At 36.0% G+C, this 22,810-nt stretch overlaps 1 protein-coding gene across 1 annotated transcript in view; it reads left to right on the plus strand.

Moving 5' to 3' along the window:
• The first annotated feature begins 8,016 nt into the window (after window positions 1-8,016).
• Window positions 8,017-22,810, plus strand: part of LOC131053829 (uncharacterized) — a 45,612-nt gene continuing 30,818 nt past the window's right edge. The window contains exon 1 of the mRNA XM_057988476.2: window positions 8,017-8,493. Coding sequence (XP_057844459.2) covers window positions 8,017-8,493 — 477 coding nt within the window. The remainder of the gene's footprint in view (window positions 8,494-22,810) is intronic.

Raw genomic sequence — 22,810 nt, forward strand, 5'->3', positions numbered from 1 at the left:
AAATATCTCAAGTTTGATTTCTTCTCTCAATTTAATTCTTTTATTTTATTTTCAATTTAACTCTTTTCTTTTATTTTCAATTCCTCTTTTCTTTTATTTTCAATTCCTCTTTTTATAAATTAATTCCTTTTTTTATGATTAAATGGCAAATTTATTAATTAATTAAGTATGCTAGGATATTTAATTAAATAAATAGGATAATTGATCAAAATGATTTACTTGGAATGATTTAATTAATTAAATAAATATTTAATTAATATAGAGTGATTAACTCGCCATGTGACATTAATGATTGAAAAATTGATTTATTAGGTGCTCAAGATTGATTTAATTGCCTTTGGTTAGGACCTCGGTGATGTTGTTGAGATCAGGGGCCCATGGTTTAGGTGACCATTTTTAGGGTATTACAACGAGTATCATTATAATTTTCAATAATAGACCATTAAAAGAACAAGTGAAATTTACTAATTCGTCTCATACCTCTATCAAAGCTTCCAAACTTGCTACTACTACAACACCACCACGATATAATATAGTGTGAACACCAGGAGGAGTATCTAATGTCAACAACTAAAAATTAAACAACAACTATTGTTCAATTATCAAAACTACCTAAAATTATTTTACAATGCCATTAATGAATAAAGGTTAGCTTGGTGTAAGTGCCTTGACGAAGTTCACTGCGAGATGTCGATGTTGAAGGTCCAATACCAAACTAGATTCGACATCCAAAGTGACTTATGAGAAAACTATTCATATAATGTTGACTACCCACAAATAATAATTTTAAATTAAATTTACTAGAAATATACTTGATCACTAGATGGTGTCGTGTAAAACGTGGCTAGGGGAATGTCACATGTAGTATAAAGATCCAGACCTTGGATTTTTATCACAATCATTGTACTAATTTAGTTATTGTAACAATTTTCAAAATAAAATTTAATAAATAAAATTAAATGAACTTTCAAAAATTTACCTGTTATCAATGTTGAATGTCTCATTCAGCGGAAACTCTATCATGACCATATTTTTTGTAGCAAATAGTTTCTTTATAGGTACATGTTGACTATTGTCAGGGTCATAAGTGCAAAGAGACCCACATGCATAATAATAGTGAGTTGGAACTTAAGGCCTACAAGATTCACCCCCATCAACATGTACTAAAGGTTCGACATATTTTATGAGGGTTTGAGTCAACGAGCTAATGGACTCTACGGTATCCACCTCGACACTATCATTCATAATGGAAGGAATGGTCACGTGCTCCACCATAGGTCTACCCAAGGGTCTTGGTGCAATGTTTGGGTCACGTTGTGCTCCTGCTCTGTCATGTGAGGATCCCCCACCCCTACCTTGGAAATTTAGGTAGTCAAAATAGTTAGGCATCTCATTGAGGAAAAACTCACAATAGAGTTTCCTCAAAAGGTACTGAGGCACTTGATGATTATTACATGGTGGCTGATCGAAAACCATCCACCACCTATCCCAAAAGTTATTCCTTATCCCTTCATGGTGGCACTAATGTATAAGGAACCTCCTACATCTAGGTTGTAAGGGTTGATTGGGTCGAGGGTCCATGAAAAGTGCACACAGGTAAACTTTGTTTACTTTATTTTTCTTTACTTCAGCACATATGATAATTTTTTTGCATAAAATTATTTTTGTTCTTCTCTTTTGTTAAACCACATATTAATTTGATTACTCACTATACCTACATGGGCTACAATAGATTGTAGTGAATCCGCAAGGCTTGTCCTATGAGAGGTTGTTGAATTAGGATCTTTAAGCCTATTCATCAACTCCTCAATTTGTTTTTTGTTGTTTTCAATTCACCTTAATATGTTTTCTTGTGTGCCTGGGGGATGTCTAGGAATTGAGGGAGGGGTTGGTTGTGCCTCTTCTTTAGAAGGCCCTTGATGAGGAGTTGGTGATGGGTTTTCAATATTTTCAGATGGATTTTGAGTTCTTGAAATTTAAAACAAATTTCAATCTTAAAACCTAATTTAATCTACAGTTTAAACAAAATTTGATAGTAGAAAATAAAAAATACATACTTCAACCCCCTTGATGTCATGGTACCATTTTTATGGTGATCTCACACCACTGGGAGCAAAAACGTGGTCTCAATTTGGCATGCGCAGTCTAGAGAGGAAAAAAAATAGTGGAACTTGCGGCTTCAACAAAAAAAATGAACAAAGAATGTGTTTTTCTTTTCTTTTTATAAAATTTTTACTATTTTCCGCATGCCAAATAAGGCATGTGCCGTATTTGTCACACACCAAATAGGAAGCATGCCTTATTTTCTGCATGCCAAAAGGCCTGATGAGGGCCAAAATTTTTTTGGCACCTTTTTGGTCCCCCATCTTGGTGCACTTGCCTAATGACATATAATAGAATAGTTTCTTGCCAAATACATATAATCATATTGTTCATCCACAACGAGGAAACATTCATGATGAGGAGTGATAAGCTCCTACAACCAGAATCAAGATAGAAATTAAACTACATACGAGTATCATTAGAATATTCAACAATAAACCATTAAAAGAACAAGTGGAATTTACTAATCTATCTCATACCTCTGTCAAAGCTTCAGAACTTGCTACTATTGCAGCAACACCACACTCTAATGTAGAGTGAACATTAGGAGGAGTATATGATGTCAACAACTAAAAATAAAAAGATTGTTGTTTCATTGTAATCCAATCCTAAAAGGGATAAATACATATCATATTCATTTCTCCTTTGTTTGAGTCAAAATTGAATTCGAATTAGGTTTGAATTGCAATGTTAGATCTAGGGCAAGCAATGTGAATTTGACCTAAAATAATAGTAACAATAAGTTTCAAATATCATGCAGAGCTATAAAATGAGATGTGAGAATAGAGAATAGATCAAAACCCGTGACAAAAAAATTGGGCAGAATTGTTAGGACTAAGAGGTGTGGGGTAGCGTGATCCTATGAATATCGAGGGAAAACAAACTGAATGTTTTTTGAATCATAATGACACATAGAACCTCCTGTTGGAATATCATAAAAAATTCCTAGGACTAGGAGGTCCAGATCGACCTTGTCCTCTGCTTTTTGTGCTTTCAAAAGTTGAGTCTAACTGTTGTCATCTACTCTACCCAATTATTCACTTGTAGCTCCTAAGTCAATTCCTAGCACACAGAAAGAAGGAAATAGGGTTTGTTGATAGGAGTTTTCCTTAGGTTAAACCTCAGTTTAGGAAGTATCCTTGAATTGAACTGAAGTATGAAATAAAAATTATGAAGCAAATATTGGATGATATACCTCATATCTGAAATGATTGATGTATGTCAATGATGTAATGCTGTTTGAATGTGATCACGAATGTTGATGCAATAACATGACAATGCATAGAAGACTCAACATGAACACATGTTTGCATGAGGATTGATGAGATTCTCTCCATGATAGAACTTGAAGAATATGGTGGGATGAAATGTTACCTTGAATGCTTGAGAATTCTTGATGAATGCACATATGATGGGGCAAGTATGTGTTATATCAGTTAGGTGAAAATGAATTGATAGGATGTTCTTATATAGGATCCCCTAGGTAATTTATTGATTAGGCCGACCTCCAATGGTCAAAGTGAGGCACAAGGACCAAAAACCATCAAGGAGGGAAAATGCACCACACTATTTAAATTAGGGCTTGTTTAAGGAGCACCAAGGCACCCATGGTACCATGGTCTAGATAGGGGTACCCCAACTGCCCTTGTCCTCCTGAAATAGGACAAATAAGGTTGGATTCAGGAGGGAACAATCTTGGGATAGGGTTCACTTATCCATGCAACTAGAGGTGACATCAAATTTGAGGTAAAAAGGGCCAAAACGAACCTAGGGAGAACTCACATGGGCAACGCTAAATTAGGGGCACAAAAGGTTATGTAAATCATATAAGGTTACAATTTATGACGCTACAACTATCTTATCATAATACATCTTACATTGCCATATCTTATGCTTGCATGATCATATATGATCATATTATACTTTGATAATTTATAATTAATCCTTGTACATTGATCTTATATGCTTACATGATATTATATGATCATATTCTACTTTGATAACTTATAATTAATCCATATCTATTATTCTATCATTTTCATACATGTGGTCTTATCTACACCAAGATTATATTGTTATATCATATCTTGATTGTACACATTACATTTTCATGCTCATATCTATTGCCATACTTTCTCATTTTGATCCTATATTTTAAAGAATCATGATTCCCCATAATCATATTGAACTCCATTATCACACTTTATTATCTAGATCCATATTAATTATCTTATGATCATATTTGCCACATCTAGTAACTTGACCTACTCTTGAGCCTTTGTGACATAAATAGCTTATCTTATATCTATCTATCTATTTATTAAGGACTATTAATCTGGTTGAGCTTCATATCAATATTGAACTTCATTCCATTTGATCCTATTTATCATATTAATTCTACCCTATGTGTTTTTGTGCTCATGGATGCCACATTGGGCTGTTTATTATACTTTCATGGGTAAATTGGCCATAGAAGGATAGCTTGAATCATTTTATTTATCTTACTAATCTAACCATATGTGTGTTTGTGCTCATGGATGCCACATTAGGATCATTTATTGTGCTTTCACATATTTTTTGGTCATTTAAGGCCACATCACAAAAATTTTGTTCATGTTGGGGGTGATGATTCAAACTTTAATCCAATACTATACTTCTCATGATGTACTATGCTAATTATAATCACTATGTTTTACTAGTTGGATGATTATCTATACTCGCATGCTTATCATTTCTTATTAATTTAATCACATGCTATGACTATGATTATCTCACTCAATATGTTTTTTATTTTATATATTCTTATACGCTCATGTTTATCTTTAATATACCTAACAAGATCTTGCTTAAATCAATTGCACCCTGTGAGGAAATCATTTGAAGGAGGGGACATACAATATCACTAATGTTCTCATTTTTACATTTGATCTATCCCGTAGTTTGGAATCTACTTATGGAATCTTTTGTCCTTGTCTTGCTTAACTTCATGGGAGAATATATGTAAAAGAAAAGAACATGGTTTAGGAAAATCTCTATCCTTTTTGGACTAAGTTGTTTTGTCAATTGCATTTACTCTAGATACATGTTTGAAAATGTTAAATACATAAATCTTTGCATTTTGATGTAATATATTTGGATAAAAAGACATTCATTGCATTGAATTGTAATCATCCACTATAATCTAACATAGTTAATCCCATTAAAAAAATATAAATATAGTTACACTCAAATTTTAAAAATCAAACAAATAATTTAACATATTTTTACAATTATTTCATATATTTATTATTTATTTCACCTAATTTAAAATATATGTTTCAAACAAACAATAATTAACATCAATTATTAAATTATTAATGTCAAGAGGTATTCCACAATGACAACAACAAATGAAGCATAATGGTGTGAGTGTGATAACAAAAACACTTATCTTTTATCTTAATTTGACATTCAATTTCATGTCAAGATATTGATATTTATAAAAATACATTATATTTTCATAATAAAAATCACATAAAATTTACATCTTTGTACATAGTAACAATATAATTTTCATTATAATTTTTGAAATGTCTTCTCCCACTCAGGTTTTCGCCTCTGCATTTCGACCATTGCTTGGGTGTGGCACCTTTGCTCAATCTGGGTGTGGCGTCCCTCCTTCATCCTCGCTGGCTTTGATCCCTCCCCCCTTGGGCACTGGCTTCTTTGGGGACCCGACCATCACTACCTGTGTGCTGACTCCTCCGATGTGTGATGATCCCTGCGACTCCCCTGTTCCTGCGGTGGTCTTACTACCTGCTGGGGGTGGTTTTGGTGCTCCTCGCATGGGCGCTTCCCTTTCGGAAGATGGTCCCCCTTTCGTGAATGCCCTCCCGGAGAGTGTTGTTGTTGTTGACTCTTTAGCTCTCGATAATGGTTCTCAACCGATTGCTACTGGTGCCAAGGTTCCGCCCAGGCCTTCATTTGCTGGCGAGCGTAGCTTTGCTTGTGTGGCCAGATCTATTGCCCAATCCTCCAAGGGTGTTTGTCCTCTTCCCTGTGCCAAATCCTCCACTGTGGTGGTTGGTGGGCAGGATGTTGTGGACAACATTGGGTTCTACCAACGTTGTGCTTTAGTTTTCAAATTCTCTGGGCTCTGGCCTTCACTTCCTGACCTCCATCGTTGGGTGAGTGACTCTTGGAGGCCTTTGGTAGCTCATAATGTTGAGCTTTTTCCTTGTGCTAAGGGATTTTTTATTGCTTCTTTTACTTCTTCGACTGATAGGGATTTGGTTTTGGGCAAGCTGTGGGCTTGGGGAGTTCACTTCCTCTCTGTTAAGCCTTGGACAACTTCTTTCAACCCTCTCATTGAATTGCTTAATGTGCGTCCAGTTTGGGTTTGCCTTTCGAATCTCCCTCTCCATTTTTGGGAGCTTTCTTGCTATGAGGCTATTGGTAACTCTTTAGGTTGATTCTTAAAGGTGGATGATGCCACGTCTTCTATGGGCCACACTACCTTTGCTCGCATCCTAGTTGATATTGACATCTCTTTGCCTCTCCCGGGAGATGTGGTTCTTATGGTTGGTGATCGGCCTTGGACACAACTGTTAGATTTGAGGGTCTTCTCTTTTGATGTCGAAAATGTTTCTCTATGGGCCATCTTGCTTCAGAATGCTCTATCTCACGCCACAAAGGTACTTCTACTTGGTGGAAGGATGCTACTGTTGATCACTTGACCATCTATGTTGCTAAATCTGATTTGGACAGTTCCTCTTAGGAGGATGAGGTGTATTCTACTACTGCTAATGTTGCTGTCGATTCCATCGTTTTGGCTCCTCCTGCCTTGATGAACCCTGTTGCCTCTGATTTGCAGCTTTTCTCTACACCTACTGGTCTTGCTCCTGATGCTCTACAATAGCCTTCTGTTCTGCAACTAACTCATGTTCTGTAGCAGTTAGTTGTTGTCTCGCAACAACTTGCTACTGGCTTCACTGATGGTTTACAAGCGAGTTCCTTACTGCTTTGTCATTCCCTTGATGGCCCCGATAACAATATCGCCTGGATTGTTGTTAGTCGCGGGTGGAAGGGGAAGTCCTCCTCGCTCCCCCATGGATCGGGTGTCCACACCCCTTTTTGAGTTGGGTCTGTGTTGTTGAAGGTTGGACAAATTTCCTTTGTTCAACCTTGTTAATCCCAGACTTGCTCCGATGTGCTGTCTTTTTTTGCCTACAGGCTTTTCTTTTTTGATAGTCTATGACTAGGTTAAGGACCAGTGCCCTAGTTAACTTCGTTTTTTTAATAAAAAACAATATAATTTTATAGTAAAATTAAAAAATCCAAATAAAAATTGAATTGATACGTCTCCACATTTTTTAGATAGATGTATTTAAGATATCTATACTATTCTAATTGTTAGACATACACCTCATTCTAATCAATAATTCAATTGACTCTTTTTTCCTAATGATAATGGATCACAAAATGTGATGCAAAAGATTCTCACACAATTGAATTTAGAAACGACGCTTATTATTTTTAATATAAACTGTGAAAATTTAATATCTCTGATATTACAAACTACCTATTAAAAATATATATATCATTTAAATAATAATAAATCGATCTTTCCCTTCCCTAATTTTCCATATTAAAAGTGATGGCAGGAGCACTAAAAAACTGGGAACCATTTCAAGCAATTTCTTGAATCTTTTTAATGTCCGTTAAAACGTAGGAGGGATATCAAATCAGGCCTGTGGCTATCCAGCAACCTCAATGCACTTTTTTTCGGCTACTAAAAGATTTGCTATTGCCATTAAATTTAAATCACAGAAAGAAAGGAGAAGACCATAGAATTGAGTAGAAAGGGGATTGCTGGACTACTATTTCTGAGAATGGGAAATGATTCAGAGCAGTCAAGGAAGAAACTCTATACAAATGGCTTTGGCAGAAGAGGCAGGGCAGATAACTCCTATGGAAGAAGAGGCATCCTTTGTAAACAGATCACAGGAAATGTCTCAAGAAGAGACTGAGAATATTAAAGAGAACTTTTCTGAAAAGGAACTCTTTCAAATGCTTTCAATAATTGCAGCTCTGGTATTTTCTGTTACTCTCGCTGCAGCATTCACAGTTCCAGGGAGAATGAGAAATGAGCAGGGCATTCCAGTGCCAATGCATTCGGCTGCAATCAATGCTTTCATAACATCTAACACTTTAGCTATGTGCCTCTCTGTGTTTGCATTACTTCCGTTATTACTCAGAAAATCTTTCTCTGCGTTTCTGTTACAGGACGAGATTTGTAAGTTTGATCGAAATTTGGGAAATCAGAAAAGTGGATATGCCTTTGCAAGTGAACTCGTCTCCTTGGCTTTCGTGGCAGCCATGATTTCATACTCAACGGATTTTTATGTTTTGGTAACGCCAACTTGTTTATGGTTAGCGGTTTTCACTTGCTTTGTGGGATGCGCCGTCCCCTTCTTCGAGATCGTTGGGCGGATCGTACTGATTTTTAGATTGACTTGGCTCTTATTAGGGCTATTTTTTAAACATATTCCAATGTATGGGAGAGGGGTCATTAGTAGGGTAACTAACTATGTGAATATGCCGTAGTTGTATGGAATACTGTAAGATTTTCAATTTTTTTATTAAATTTTTTATTGTTCTTGTTGAATTGATTGTCTGAGTTTTATTGCATTAGTGTTTTAAATCACATTTTGTGATCTATTTTAGGATATTTCAAAGAGCTTAAGGAGTAGGATCACATATTGTGATCTTGTTAGGTTGATGCAAAAAACCACACACAATCAAATCCAAAAATAACAATAAGAAGCAGTTTTTGTGTGATTATAAAAAATATTTTATAATATATTTAATAAACGTTCATAGATATTTGCTACTTTTTAATATGGATCATATCTTAGATTATTATTGGCTATTAATTTAATTGATAATTAACTACAATGGTTATTAGATTGATTCTTGCCATGTGTTGTAAGAATTTATGTGATGTTGTTTGTTTGAAATCTAATGCTATGTAATACGATTTGTTCTAATTTTATTGCTAGTAGTTGTAATTTTAATGCTAGTAGTTGTAATTTGTTGTTTCACCTATCATCTCTTGTTTATTCTAACATCTTTCTTGATTTCTTTGGTTTGGAATGATTTGTTATATCTTCTGGTAGATGGTCTTACCAATTCATTTGCCAATGTATATATGAACAACACGTTTGTTACCATTAAAATTGATGACAACATTTATTTTAGTAGAAAACATGATAACATTTTATTTGAAAGAGTTGTTTTAATTTTAAATAGACTAAATTGACATAATAAAGTTTTTGTTAGTCTTTTGGATTAGTGATATATCTATTAAAATATTACAATAAATAGTAATAGAGATTGATTTAATTTGTTAGTCTTTAATATAGATTATGTTGACATGTTCTAAATTTGATTATTGTATGATCATCTTTAGACATTTTATTATAAAATGCAATCAATTTTTAAAGAGATCATACTATCAATTTTTTCAAATTTCCACAATCGATGCTATTAATTGTGATAGATTTATGGATTAAATTTTATAAGAATTTAATCTAAAGATCTATCACAATTAAGATCATACTATATTAAAAAATTATATAAAATTATTCTAATACATATATAAATTTTTTATATTTCTAATCATAAAATATAACTTAATAAAATAAATTTCAATAAATACTTATTACGTCAAAGACATTCCCTTTATGAAATAGATCAGTTCACTTTGGAAATCAACGGTTTATAACCTATAAAAACCGTGCAAGACGATTGAAAGATTCCTGACCATTAGATTTTTCTATCCTCATTTTTTTTCTTGGTAGTAATCCATTTTTTCTTGCTAGTAATCCATGTGTTTCCGGTGCTATTTTTTTAATTCTCCGCTCATTTATTTACTTGCTTCTTCACCAAGCCTATTGTTTTTTTGAAATATCATGCAAAACAAGCTTGATAGATATTTCATTTATTCAATTTTACTTTTGTCAGACAATATGGGAGATTATTTAATAATAAAAACATATTATTTCAATACATAACATAGTCAATAGACCGGCACTAACACCACGAATGAAAGAGAGACCGAAAAGTAAAGTACCAATATGAAATGAAAATGACAATTTTTATAAAATGAAATTCTGGTTCTTTATATCCCTTTAAAAGATTTTCTTAAATAATTTTTTAATTAATTTTCTGAATCTTTAGAAAAGTTAGTAAGTTTTAATAATGGGAACTGTAAGGGCATTTTTCATTCTGTGTATACTTCTTAATTAATGTAGAAGTTTATGAAAAGATAAATCAATGCTTTTTAATTCTATATAAAATATTATTATATACTAAAATAGTAAAATTTAAATTATTCTAATAATATTTAAAAAATTAAAAGTGAATTATAGTATAAATTATTTTTTATATTTTTAAATATAAAATAAATTTTACAAATTAAGTTTTCGATTATTCATATAAAGTTATGTTAATATTTTTTTCATTTCTTATTATTTAATTATATATAATGGTTAAATAAATACTTTTTTCTTATGTTTGGTCTATATTAATTCAATGTCGCGTAAGTAAGAAAATGTAAATTAACTTAGAACAGATCTAAAAAACAATTGGGGAATAGTGCATTATGATACAAAAATTTATATCCATATCCTTAGCAAATATCTTGGGATTTCCTCCTTCGGAATCCTCTGAATATATTTGTAGGCCAAAATCCTAGCCCAGCCTCGATCCTGTTCAACACACCACCTCCAGTACAATTTAGCCGCCAAAGCCTCCCCAAATAAAACAGACTGCCTTAAGCCAAGCCCACTCGACTGCTTCGGGCTACACACCAAGTCCCAATTGACAAGACACCATTTTTAGAAGGACAGGTTGCCTGCCCGTAAGAATTGCCTTGCTAGAGAATCCAATCCCTTCAAGAACCACTTAGGGGCCACTTGGAGCATACACTGATAAATCGGAAGAGCCTGAACCACCGACTAGATCAGTTGAACTCTCCCAACAAACGACAACAATCTGTGTGTCCAATGTTCAACCTTCATGCGAAATTTGTCCAAGATACCCTGCCACAAATCCTTGTGAGGATTACCAGTAGAGATAGGAATACCTAGGTAAGTCAAGGGAAGAGAACCGACCTGGAATCTCAGGATATGAGCAATCCTCCTCTGAATAGTTCCAAGTGTGTTGAAGAAGAGAATGGAATATTTATCCTCATTGATCAAATAGCCCAAAGTGGCAAGATAAACATCCAAAACTTTACACAGATATGAAGCTTCTCTAATCCGAGCTAATCCCATCAGGGTCATGTCATCAACAAACTGCAAATGGGACTGGGGATGCAGGTCATTTCCCCAACTCCAACCTTGAATAATACCCAGACCCACGTTATGCTTAATCAACCTCTCCAGACCCTCAACCAGAAGAATGAATAAGTACAGGGAGAGGGGGTCCCCCTGGCGAAGACCCCTAGATGCACCAAACAACTAAGTATGATCTCCATTAATTAGCACAAAGAAGGAGGTAGACGTAACACAACTCATTACCCATTGAATCCATTCATTAGCAAAGCCAAACGCCCTAAGGATCTTTTGGAGAAAGGACCAACAGACTCTATCATAAGCCTTAGCCATATCCAGCTTAATAAACATAGCTTTTTCCTTGGAAGCCACCATAGAATGAATGGTCTCAGTAGCAATGACCACACCATCCAGGATTTGGTGACCTTCCACGAACCCACTTTTCTCCTCTAAGATGACATCCCCAAGCCAGTTCTTCAACCTCTCCACTATCAACTTAGAAATGATCTTAGAGATCACATTACATAGAGAGATAGGGCAGAACTGGCCTAACCGATCAACCCCATCACACTTGGGGATTAGTGTAATGAAAGTCACATTCAAAGCACAAAGCATCTGCTTATTCCTCTGAGACTCTTGGACCACCTCCAATAAGTCCAATTTGATAGTATCCTAGAAATCTTGAAAGAACTCAACTGGAAACCCATCCGGACCAGGGGCTTTTCCTTTCCTCATGTGAAAAACAATCCTCTCAAGTTCTTCTAGCAAAATAGGACCCATAAGTTGCTCATTCATCTCCCTAGTAACTAGAGAAGGAATACAAGCAAGAACCTAATTCTCCTCTTCCGAATCCCCCTGAGTATCCTCACTAAAGAGGACCGAAAATACTTTAAAGACTCCCTAGAGATCTCCTGCAAGGATAAACACTGCTCACCTCTATCATTGACCAGAATAGGAATATAATCACCATGTCTTCTTGCTTTCACTAAATTGAAGAAGAACACAGTATTCTTGTCCCCCGCTTGAAGCCAATCAATACAAGCTCTCTATTTCCAATAGATTTCCTCCCTAAGCTCCCATTCCTCTAAAGACTTGATTGCCCTGTCTTCCTCCCTAAGAAAGGCTTTAGAAAAACCATGCTCTCTTATTTCCCTGGTAATGCCATTCAACACTATTTGAGCACTTAGCATGAAAAATATTCCTGAAACACTGGCGGTTCCATCGTTTAAGCTGAACCTTAACAAATTGCAACTTCTTGGCAAAAGTGTACATAGCAGTGCCAAAGGCTGGCTTCCCTTTCCTCCACCACTCTGCAACATGATCCTGCAAAGAAGGATCCCGTAACCACATAAGCTGAAATTTGAATGGAGTGCGAGTGACCCGAGTAGAAGAAGACACCAACTTTATGGGTTAGTGGTCCAACCCTCTCCAGTCTAGAATCTCTGAACATGTGGACCACCCCCCCACCAACCCAAAAACTAGAAACCAGAAAGTGATCCAACCTCTCCGCAATCCAATACTCCCCTACCCTCCTGTTGTTCCAAGTGAACAAACCATTACCAGGCTTAATATCAACAAGATGCAATGAAGATATACTATCTCAAAGAAGGAAAGAAGAAGGTTCCAAACACATAACACCACCCTTCTTCTCACACAACTCTAAAATGGCATTGAAATCTCCCGCCATAATCCAAGGATGAAAAGGGAACAACCCTCACATAAAAGAAATATGAGACCATAAATTTTTCTTACCCTGAAGATCAGTGGGGGCATAAATGTTAGTAAACAAGATATATTCCCAAGTCTCAAGACTAGAGGCAACCCCAGATAAAGAAGATCTGGAAGCAACCCACCAAATAGGACGAATCCTCAAGGGGTTCCAAAGACAGGCCACCCCTCCAGAGGAGCCAACTGCCTCAATACATTGACACTCGCCTCTTCCCCAAAGCTTCAACACCACACCCATCATACTTTCCACAGGAAGTTTAGTTTCCTGCAAAAAAAAGGTCATCAGGTGAATTACTCCTTATCAACTCCCGAACAACTTTTTATCTAGGGCCGCTGTTCAAGCCCCTCACATTCCATGATAGCACAATTATTTTGAGGGATTGGAAAAATGAGAATCCAGAGTCTTTACTGACCCCGACTCAATCAAATTCTCCCTCATCAATTTGATCTTATCCAAATCCTTCTTTCTACCAACCTTCAAATTCTTCTCCGATGCTCCTTTCTTAATGTATTTCTGATGAAGACCCAGGTGTAAGGAGGTCTTATTACTTTTGACCCTAGTAGGTTCCAATTTTCGAGCTGCAAGAGAACCCTCCCCCCCAGCCAACTTCACTTCTGCACCAGAAGTGGGTCCCAACTGTGCCACTACTGGCTGATCCATCTCCATTTGCTAACTTCCAACCACTTACAGAGCTTGGGTAGAGTCCCAGATTACACTTTCGAGAACCAACCCTAATGCACCTTGATCCAAAGGAATTAACCCCGGGTTCACTTCCTATTGGCTAAGGTCATCTAAGGCTTCAAATTTGTTAAAGGTATCCTCCTCATGTCTCTCCTATAAGGACCTCTTTTGTCCTTGATTCCTGTTATTTGTCTTAGCTGAGACAAAACCATCAACACCCACTACCTCATCTGACATGACAGCTTTTCCTTTATCAACCCCATCTAGGTTATGGGTCAACTGCTAAGGTTGGCGCACCACCGGTTTATACCTAGGACACTTGCATTGTAAATGACCATACCCATGAAATAGACGACATCGAAATGGTAAAGTCTCATAATCCAACTGCTGAACCCAAGAATAAGAGCCCACACACATATCTATAGCATCTGGCAAAGGTTTACTAAGATCAATTTCAACACGGATACGAGCGAAAGTCATTACCTTTCTCCCCAGGTTTTGCGTTGAAGATCCAACTAACTTCCCAAGAAATGAAGCGAGTACCCACAACAAATCCTCTTGACAACATTCCACCAGAAAATGTGGTAAACAAACCCACACTGGGACCCTATTCGGGAGCTCCTCCGAAGGGTTAAATCCCACATGCCAAGGTTTGATGAACAACCCCACTTGGTTGTAAAAATGCGGGACTCCTTAAAAAACCCTATTGCGATCCTCCATGCAGCTGAATGTAACCATGAAGTAGTTGTTTGCCAACAACATAATCTCCATTTCCCCTTCTGGTGCCCAAGTCCTCTGCGTCCAGTTTTCCAAAAATTGCAAAGAAACCCTCATCCCCAAAAACTTGCAATATAGCGAGTGTTTTGAAAAGTATTCAACATCTTCAGCTATCATCTCTGGAGGAATAACCAACCTCAGCCTCTCATTGCATCTCTCTAGACAACCATTAATCTTCGTAATTCGAGAGCCACCAACACTACCAAACCTCTAATCTGAGGCAAAAAGATTATTATCAAAAGTCTTGACACTTTGGGATGAGGATTTTGAACCCATCGCAGCACGAAAATCCATGATGAGAGGTGGCTTCGAGGCCTCTCCACCAATACTAGATATTATACCTAACAAAAAACCCACATCCCAAAGGGGAAAAAGCAAGGAATCACACCCCTACAAGGCAAAAAAAACCCACCCCTCCCAAGCACCACTGAATGGCAGAGTAGACCACAGCTCCCCTGCCCCACTAGTTATCCACGAGCCCGCAGGAAACCTCGAGCCCTTGTCGGGCGTAGCACAACCCCCCTCCTATAGACCACCGCTCAACCACCAACACCCGCCACCCCTAAAGAAACTCCTCCCCTTCCTGCACTAACCTCCACCGCCCTCCCCTCGACGCACTAGCAGGAAACGATCGCCCACAAGCTAGGGCATCGATGCCCTAGCTCAAAACCTTGCAGACTCCTTCACACACGACGCCATCTTCCCCTAAACTATACATTCAAATAAATTTGTTGTTTAATTTAATTCTATATTTAAATTATAACATATATAAATAAAAAATAATGTACAAATAGTTAATTATATATTTAGAATTTTTAAATATCTCATCTTTATTTTTTAAGATTTTATTACTTATTACATAATAATATATAGTAAATATAATATATAAATAATAAATTACATGTTTAAAATTTTATCTCTATGTATTGTCCAAGTGAGTAATTTAAACTACACGGGACACATACAAATCAATAACATCAAACTTGGTTATTGCTAGATTTAGGATTTTTTGAGTTTATAGGGCAATTTTTAAGCTTCGCCAATAAATAGACTAGAGGCTTTCTTATAAGCATATGAGGCTCCCTTCATACATAGACTCAAGACTCTCAAACATATTGATCAACATCACTTTTCTCTCCCAATAATATATTTAATTGTTTAAGATGAAACTATCAATAAGAATTTTTATGTTTATTATTTAAATCCATCTCCATCTCCATCTCCATCTCTCTCTCTCTCTCTCTCTCTCTCTCACACACACACACACACACACACACACACACACACACACACACATAGACATGCACCCTATTTTTTGTCCCCATCTCTATCTCTACCTATCTCCCCCCTCTCTCTCACTTTCTCTTTATTCCTTATCTCTATCACCTCTTTTGTCTCTCACTTCCCCCCCCCTCTCTCTCTATATATATACCTCTCTCTTTATATATACATATACCTCTCTCTATACATCACTTCATTTATATATGTCTTCCTATTTCTCCACCTACCCCTCTCTTATTGTCTCCCTCTTTCTATCTTTATTTCTCCCTCTCCCTCTTCCCCTCTATCTCTTTCCATCTCTCCCTCTCTATATTTATCTATCTCACCCCCTCTACCTTTCCCAAGTTATATCTCTCTCCTTTATTTCCTCATCTCTCCCTCTTTCTATCCCTATCTCTCACTCTCTCCCTATCACTTTCTTTCTATATCTATGTGCATCTCCTCTCTCTTATTTTATATTTCTCTCCATCCCCCCCTCTCTCTCTCTCTATATATATCTCACTCATATACACACTCTCTATTTCTCCCTTCCTATCTTTATCTCTATCTCTATCCCTCTATCTTTCCCCCTGTATCTCTCTCTCTTTCTTTCTCTCTATTTCCCTATCTCTCCCTCCTTTATTTAGATCTTATTATCTCTACCTCTCTCTCTTACTCAACCCATCTTTCCTGATATATCTCTCTATTTATCTCTCAATATCTTTCACTATCTCTATCTCCCTATCTCTCTAATCTCTTTCCCTATCCTTCTCCATCTCTCTATATCACTCTTTGTATATATATCTCCCTCTCTCTCTATATATATTATGTTATCTTTCTCTGTTACTACTCTTCTTCTCTCTCTCTCCTTCTCTTCCCACTCTTTTCTATCTCTATCTCCCTCCTCTACCTATATTTCTCCCTCTGTCCCCTCTCTCAATCTCTCCAAATATACCCCTCCCTTGCTCCCTTTCTATCCCCCATCCATATCTTTATCTCTACCTCCATCTTCCTCTTTATCTCTCCCTCTCTCTATCTCCCCTTATTTTTCTCCATCTCTTTGTATTTGTCTCTTCTTCTCTTTGTCTCTACATCCCTCTTCCCTCTATATCTCCTTATATATCTATCTACACATCACTATATCTTATCATATATATGTCTCTATCTCCCGCTCTCCCCCTATACATCTTTATCTCTTCTCTCTTTCTCTCTCTTTATCTATCTATTTGTATATCTCCCTATCCCTCCCTTTATATCTCTCTATCTATTTCTATCCCTCTCCCCCCCCTCTCTCTCTATCATCAATCTCTATCTCTTTACCCCTTTCTCTCTCTCTCACACACACACTCTTCCCCTTTCTCTTGCAAACATTACATGGATCTGCTGGTATTTGGGTTCGATTGTCTTCCTGATTAAAAGGTTCTATTTCAATTGTGTTTTGATTCCTATAAATGGATTTAAAACATCAATTGCTAAATGGACTACCAATTGACCTCATGTACTACAAAATATATGCAAAAAAAGACATTTTTCTTGATCGACTTTCCACATCTCTTTTTTCGGCGTACCCATTGCACACCAAGGTGCGATTGCTAGTAATAATATTATGAATAGAATCAAACATAAAATTTAAACATTACATGGATCTGTTGGTAATTGGTTTTGATTGTCTTCCTGATCAATAGGTTCTATTTCAACTGTGTTTTGATTCCTATAAATGGATTTAAAACATCAATTGCTAAATGGACTACCAATTGACCTCATGTATTACAAAATATATACAAAAATAATATATATTTCTTGATCAACTTTCCACATCTTTTTTTGGCGTACCCATTGCACACCAAGGTGCGATTGCTAGTAATGATATTATGAATAGAATCAACCATCAAATTTAAACGTTGGAGGGTGAATACAATTGAATTTGATTTTTCATATCCCTAATCTTTCATATTGAAATGGTGCATTAAAAAAGTGGAAACCGTTTCTATCGGTTTGTGAATGAAATTTTTTAAATTTTAATTAATGACCGTTAAAACTTCAAAGGGATATCAATTTTTATACCAATGATAACACATGAAAGTAAATTTAAAAGAATCTCAAATCACATTCTCAATGTCTTATTACAAGATTATGAAGCGGTGATAGATGTTTGGGAATTTCGAGAAGTGTTTTGTAACTCAAAGATTCATTAGTATATATATCTTTAAATTTAATATATATATATATATATCAAGGCGTTGAATTTTTTAATTTAATATATTTATATTAAAGTTGAATGAAAAAAATAAACGCTTCAATATATATAGGCATAATCTATATGTAGTCACACAAATCTGTCCAGCTTAATTAAATAAATATTCACTATTTATTTGATTAAAAATCCACTAGCCATCAGTTAATTAAATTAATATTTAATTAATTCATCTCCAAACATTCTCCTTTAAATTAAATAAATTATTCAGTTTATTTTAATTAATTCATTAAACCAAATTCACAATCAATTAAATGAATAAAATCTATTTATTTAATTAAATCCCCTTTTTCCTCTTTTAAATAAATTAAATTAAACATTTATTTAAATCATTATCCCCCCCAACTTGCATTTTCCTACAAATGCAACTTGCACACATTTATTGAAATAAATGAATTTTAATTTTAATAAAATTCTATTTTCCCTCACCCACCAAATCCAATTGCATTCCTAAATCTCCTTCTAGATTCTTCTAAACCGCTTCTTAATTAACCTAATCCATCCCCTAATTATTGCCACATTCCTAAGCAAAATGAAGTCACTTCTCAAAGACTTCAAAAGTCTTTGAAAAACATTTAATGCTTTGTGTGTTCAACAAATTAACCTCCAAAGTCTTCCAAAACCACTAATGGCTTTTACATGACCATTTATGGCTCTTACATAACCATTTATGGTTATTTCAAACTTGTCTCCCCAAACATTTATTGCTTTGACTATGTTTATCTCTCTTGCCTTTTGCACAAGAGTTTATCCATTGGATAAAAGCTTTATTATTTGAATAAAGAGTTTATTCATTCAACTAACCTTGACTTTAACTCCCAAGGTCATGTCAAGCATTTAATGCTTATTCCCTCTCCTCTCAACCTATCTCACATTGACACTTGTCATCCTGGGATTGGGTTGAAAGCCTTCACATGGATTTGAAATCATTCAATCCTGACCCTTGTTGAGATTGCTCAATCTCAACCATCCATTTGTTCCATTTTTCCTATAAATAGAGCCCATTTCTTCATAATCCAGATCCTGAAAACTTGTATGCATTTAACCTATAGGCATTTTAGAGAGCATTTAGTATAGCAAACTAATATCTTGTTATTTTGGTTAAAATCAATCATTTTAATAGCATCTAGTATTTTAGCTTTTCATTTTACATTTGGAGCAAAATACCCAAATCTCAATCCTCCATAAGCATCCATAATGCAAAAAGCTGCTGAGAGCTACACTATTTTGGAACTTGGAGAGGAGAGGAACAAGGGAGAAGGAGCTAAGAGCATGCTAAGAGGCATTTGGAGATGCCTTATTATCTTTGTTTCATTTGTTAGATATATTAGCATGATTTTAGTATCTCTTTTGATATGCCTGTTTAGATTAGTTTTTGATTGACTAACACTAACGATTTCTTGTGTCTTGTGTTGTTTGTCATTTGCTAACCTTGTCCATTTCGCAAAGCATCATTTGGTGAACTTGATGTGAATCCAAACACCAAAAAGATCATTTTTTTTTACCAATAACATGTTTGAATGTTGAAATTGTCACACAGGTTGCGCTTTAGCGCTATTGATCACGTTATAGCGCTATTGATACTTGTTGTTCTAGCGCTATTGCTCTTACAATAGTGCTATTGTATCAAGATTAGCGCTGTTGACATGGTTTGAGCACTTTTGACCCCGTTCTGGCGCTATTGACCCTGTTTAAGCGCTTTTGTCTTCTCTGTCTTTCTTATTCTTTTAGCGCGTTTGTGTTAAATAGCGCTTTTGTTCAAACACAGACTAGCGCTATTGTAACAGAACGTTGTACAAAAGACCTTGTAACCGAAAAAGTGAAAGTTTTTAGGCTTGTGAAAGCCCCCCTTAGATATGGATTTTACTAATCGGTTGTTGTTTGTGCAGGTTTAAAAACTCACCCTTTAAAATCAAACACTTTATTTTGGTGTTTTAAAACTTGAACAAACAAACTTTCCTTGCTTTCTAGTTAGGGTCACTTGTTTCTTTGGTGCATTAAAACTGAACAAAACAAACATTTATTTTCTTGCAAGTTAGGAAACACACTTCATTTGGTGCTTAAAATCAACACTTCCATTTTTCTTGCATCAAAAGAATTTACAATCCACACTTCTATTTTTGGTGCACATAAAATACACAATCAACTTGTTTAAACATTTTTTGCAAAGCGATTTTTCTTCATGCATACGTGCTTCAAGTTCAGTTGACCAGGATTTCCAATTTCTAGATTACAAACACATTTTGCCATTGAAGGATAAAAAGAACACCATGAATGTTGGAGCAACATCTCCAAATAGTTAGATCACATTGCAACGGCAGATTAAAAAGAACAAGTGTTTTTCGTGCTTGGCACACTTGTGCAAAAAATTGGTCGAGTGGTCCCACTTCTAACACACACTATCCTCTCCCTTGGCTTTCGTGGTCCTAGGTGCAAGAGAAAAGTGTTAGTAACACTCAAAATTTTCATCTTTTTAAGAGAGACCTGCCAAGAGACACATCACTCTTGGGAACGACCTCGTGTGGTAAATCCTTCGAGCCGCTATAGAAATCAGGTGAGAGCGAAAGCTGTAGCCTTGGGTATAGCTGTTCCTATAGTGTAACTGGCCGAAAGGACATATGGGCCCCACCACTAGTTACAAGACTCTTAAGTGAGTCACTGCAGAATGAACTTATGTCCAAAAACATCGAACATGACTAAACACCTTTAAATAGTAGCCCACCCGTTCTATTGATTGAGGATATTTGTGATATAATTTAGTGCAAGAGCATAGATGGTTTTGCTCCCAAGATACTCACCATACGTATTTCCTTGAGTAGAAACATAGCTTTTTGAAAAGTCACTTGTGGCTTGATAAAAGTGGTGACTCCCCCATCATAGGGATCATCTATTTGTTATGCTCGTGTAAGACTTAGTATATCACATCCTTACCTGCCAAGGCGGGATTTATAAGGTATGTAGTACCAAAGTCGAAGAAATATCAAGATGTGGGCTAAATTTATCACAACTGGCCATTTGACCTTAGGGATAAAAAGTGTTTGAAGTGTGTTCGTTTTAGTCAAGACCAAGTGCAAATTGAGCCGACTTCAGGCTTTGGAAATACACCTTAAAATACATCTAAAGGAAGGGTCATATAAAAAGTCCAAGGATTCGGTTGATCTAGACCCATACTCATTTGTGCCTTTGAGGCTACATTCTTGTGTTTGTGTGCTTACTTTGTTTTCTTGTCAAAGAAACATCAAAAGAAAATCACTTCCAAAAACAAAGTATTCATCCAACCAAACACCTTTCGAAACAACCAAAAATATCAAAAACAAAGTGCAAACAACAAAGAATCAAACTTTATGACCATTCTTCACATCTTGCGAAAGAAGAAGCGTCATCAGAATATCAACTTGAAAAGAAGACCATTGAGCTCAAAGGCTTTGATCAAAAGGAGGAAATTCTTCTATCTAAATAAACAAATCTTTGTCTCCCATAGAGTATTTTTGCATCACATGCGTCTCTACCTTCAAGGCAAAACAAACGAATTTGATTTAGAATCATTGAACCGCAGAGCTTTTATGCAATATAGAGCTTTGAGTTATCACAAAAACCAAGGAGGTAAGATTAATCCCAACTTTTTCCCAAACGTCTGTATCACATACAACGTCGCTCGAGAAATACCACCAACACCCGAATGGGAAGAGGTAGAGTTTGTCCCATTTGTGACACAAAGCTTTTATTGAAGTTAAAAACATTTTCATCCATCATCTTACTCATACATCATCATCAATCCATTCCAACTCTCAAAACATTAAGAGGTTCTTGTCCCAAGTTCTCTTTTTAGATATTGCTTGAATCAAACGCATCACATCACTTTTTAGATTGTTTCTACATCTAGGGTAAGCTCATCCTAAGAGACACATCTATGCAAGTTAAAACTAGTTCATGAGTGAATCCTCTCATTACTAGGTAGTTAAATCTGTAACACATCTCAGATTTCTCTACACCTTATCACATCCAACCTTATCAAAAACAAACAAGCAATTCAAAGAAGGAATTTCGGTTACATCTACCTTAAAAGTGCTAGAGATCTACATGCAACACAATTCACCAACCATCAATCTTTCATTTCATCAACTCATCATCATTTTCACACAACTTCAACAAAGGCTTGTAAACAAAATGGCCCAAACCCGATCACAGTCAAGGCAACGAGAAATAGAAATGGAAGAAGAAGAAGAGGAAAATCTCAATGAATTTCAAGAAGCACTTGGAGGAAATGCAAATGACGAAAACCCAAGTACTCCCACTCCTGCAACAATAGAAAGGGCCCAACATAACCCTCTCTTTAACAGATTGTTTGACAAAATACTCCGGAGCAATGCAGATGCTCACTTTTTAAAGCTCACTCAAGAAGGAGCAAAACTCCCCTCTGACTTTGATCTTGCCCAATTAAGACAAGCATCAGAATGACAAAGTCACCATGAAGAGGAGAGAGGTAGAGATCCCATCAGATATAACATTCCTCGAGGTAACCCACCACCTCCTCCTCCAAATGAAATAGAGATGTTGCAGCAACAAGTCAAGAATCTCGCCCAACAACTTCATAGTGGCGTCAAAATAGACCAATTCTCACTCAATGACATCTTTCCCTACCCTTTTGATCAGAATCTTTATATGCCACCCTTTCCACGAGGATTCAAA

The sequence above is a fragment of the Cryptomeria japonica genome, chromosome 3 (assembly GCF_030272615.1).
Source record: "Cryptomeria japonica chromosome 3, Sugi_1.0, whole genome shotgun sequence".
In the NCBI taxonomy this organism is placed as follows: Eukaryota; Viridiplantae; Streptophyta; class Pinopsida; order Cupressales; family Cupressaceae; genus Cryptomeria; species Cryptomeria japonica.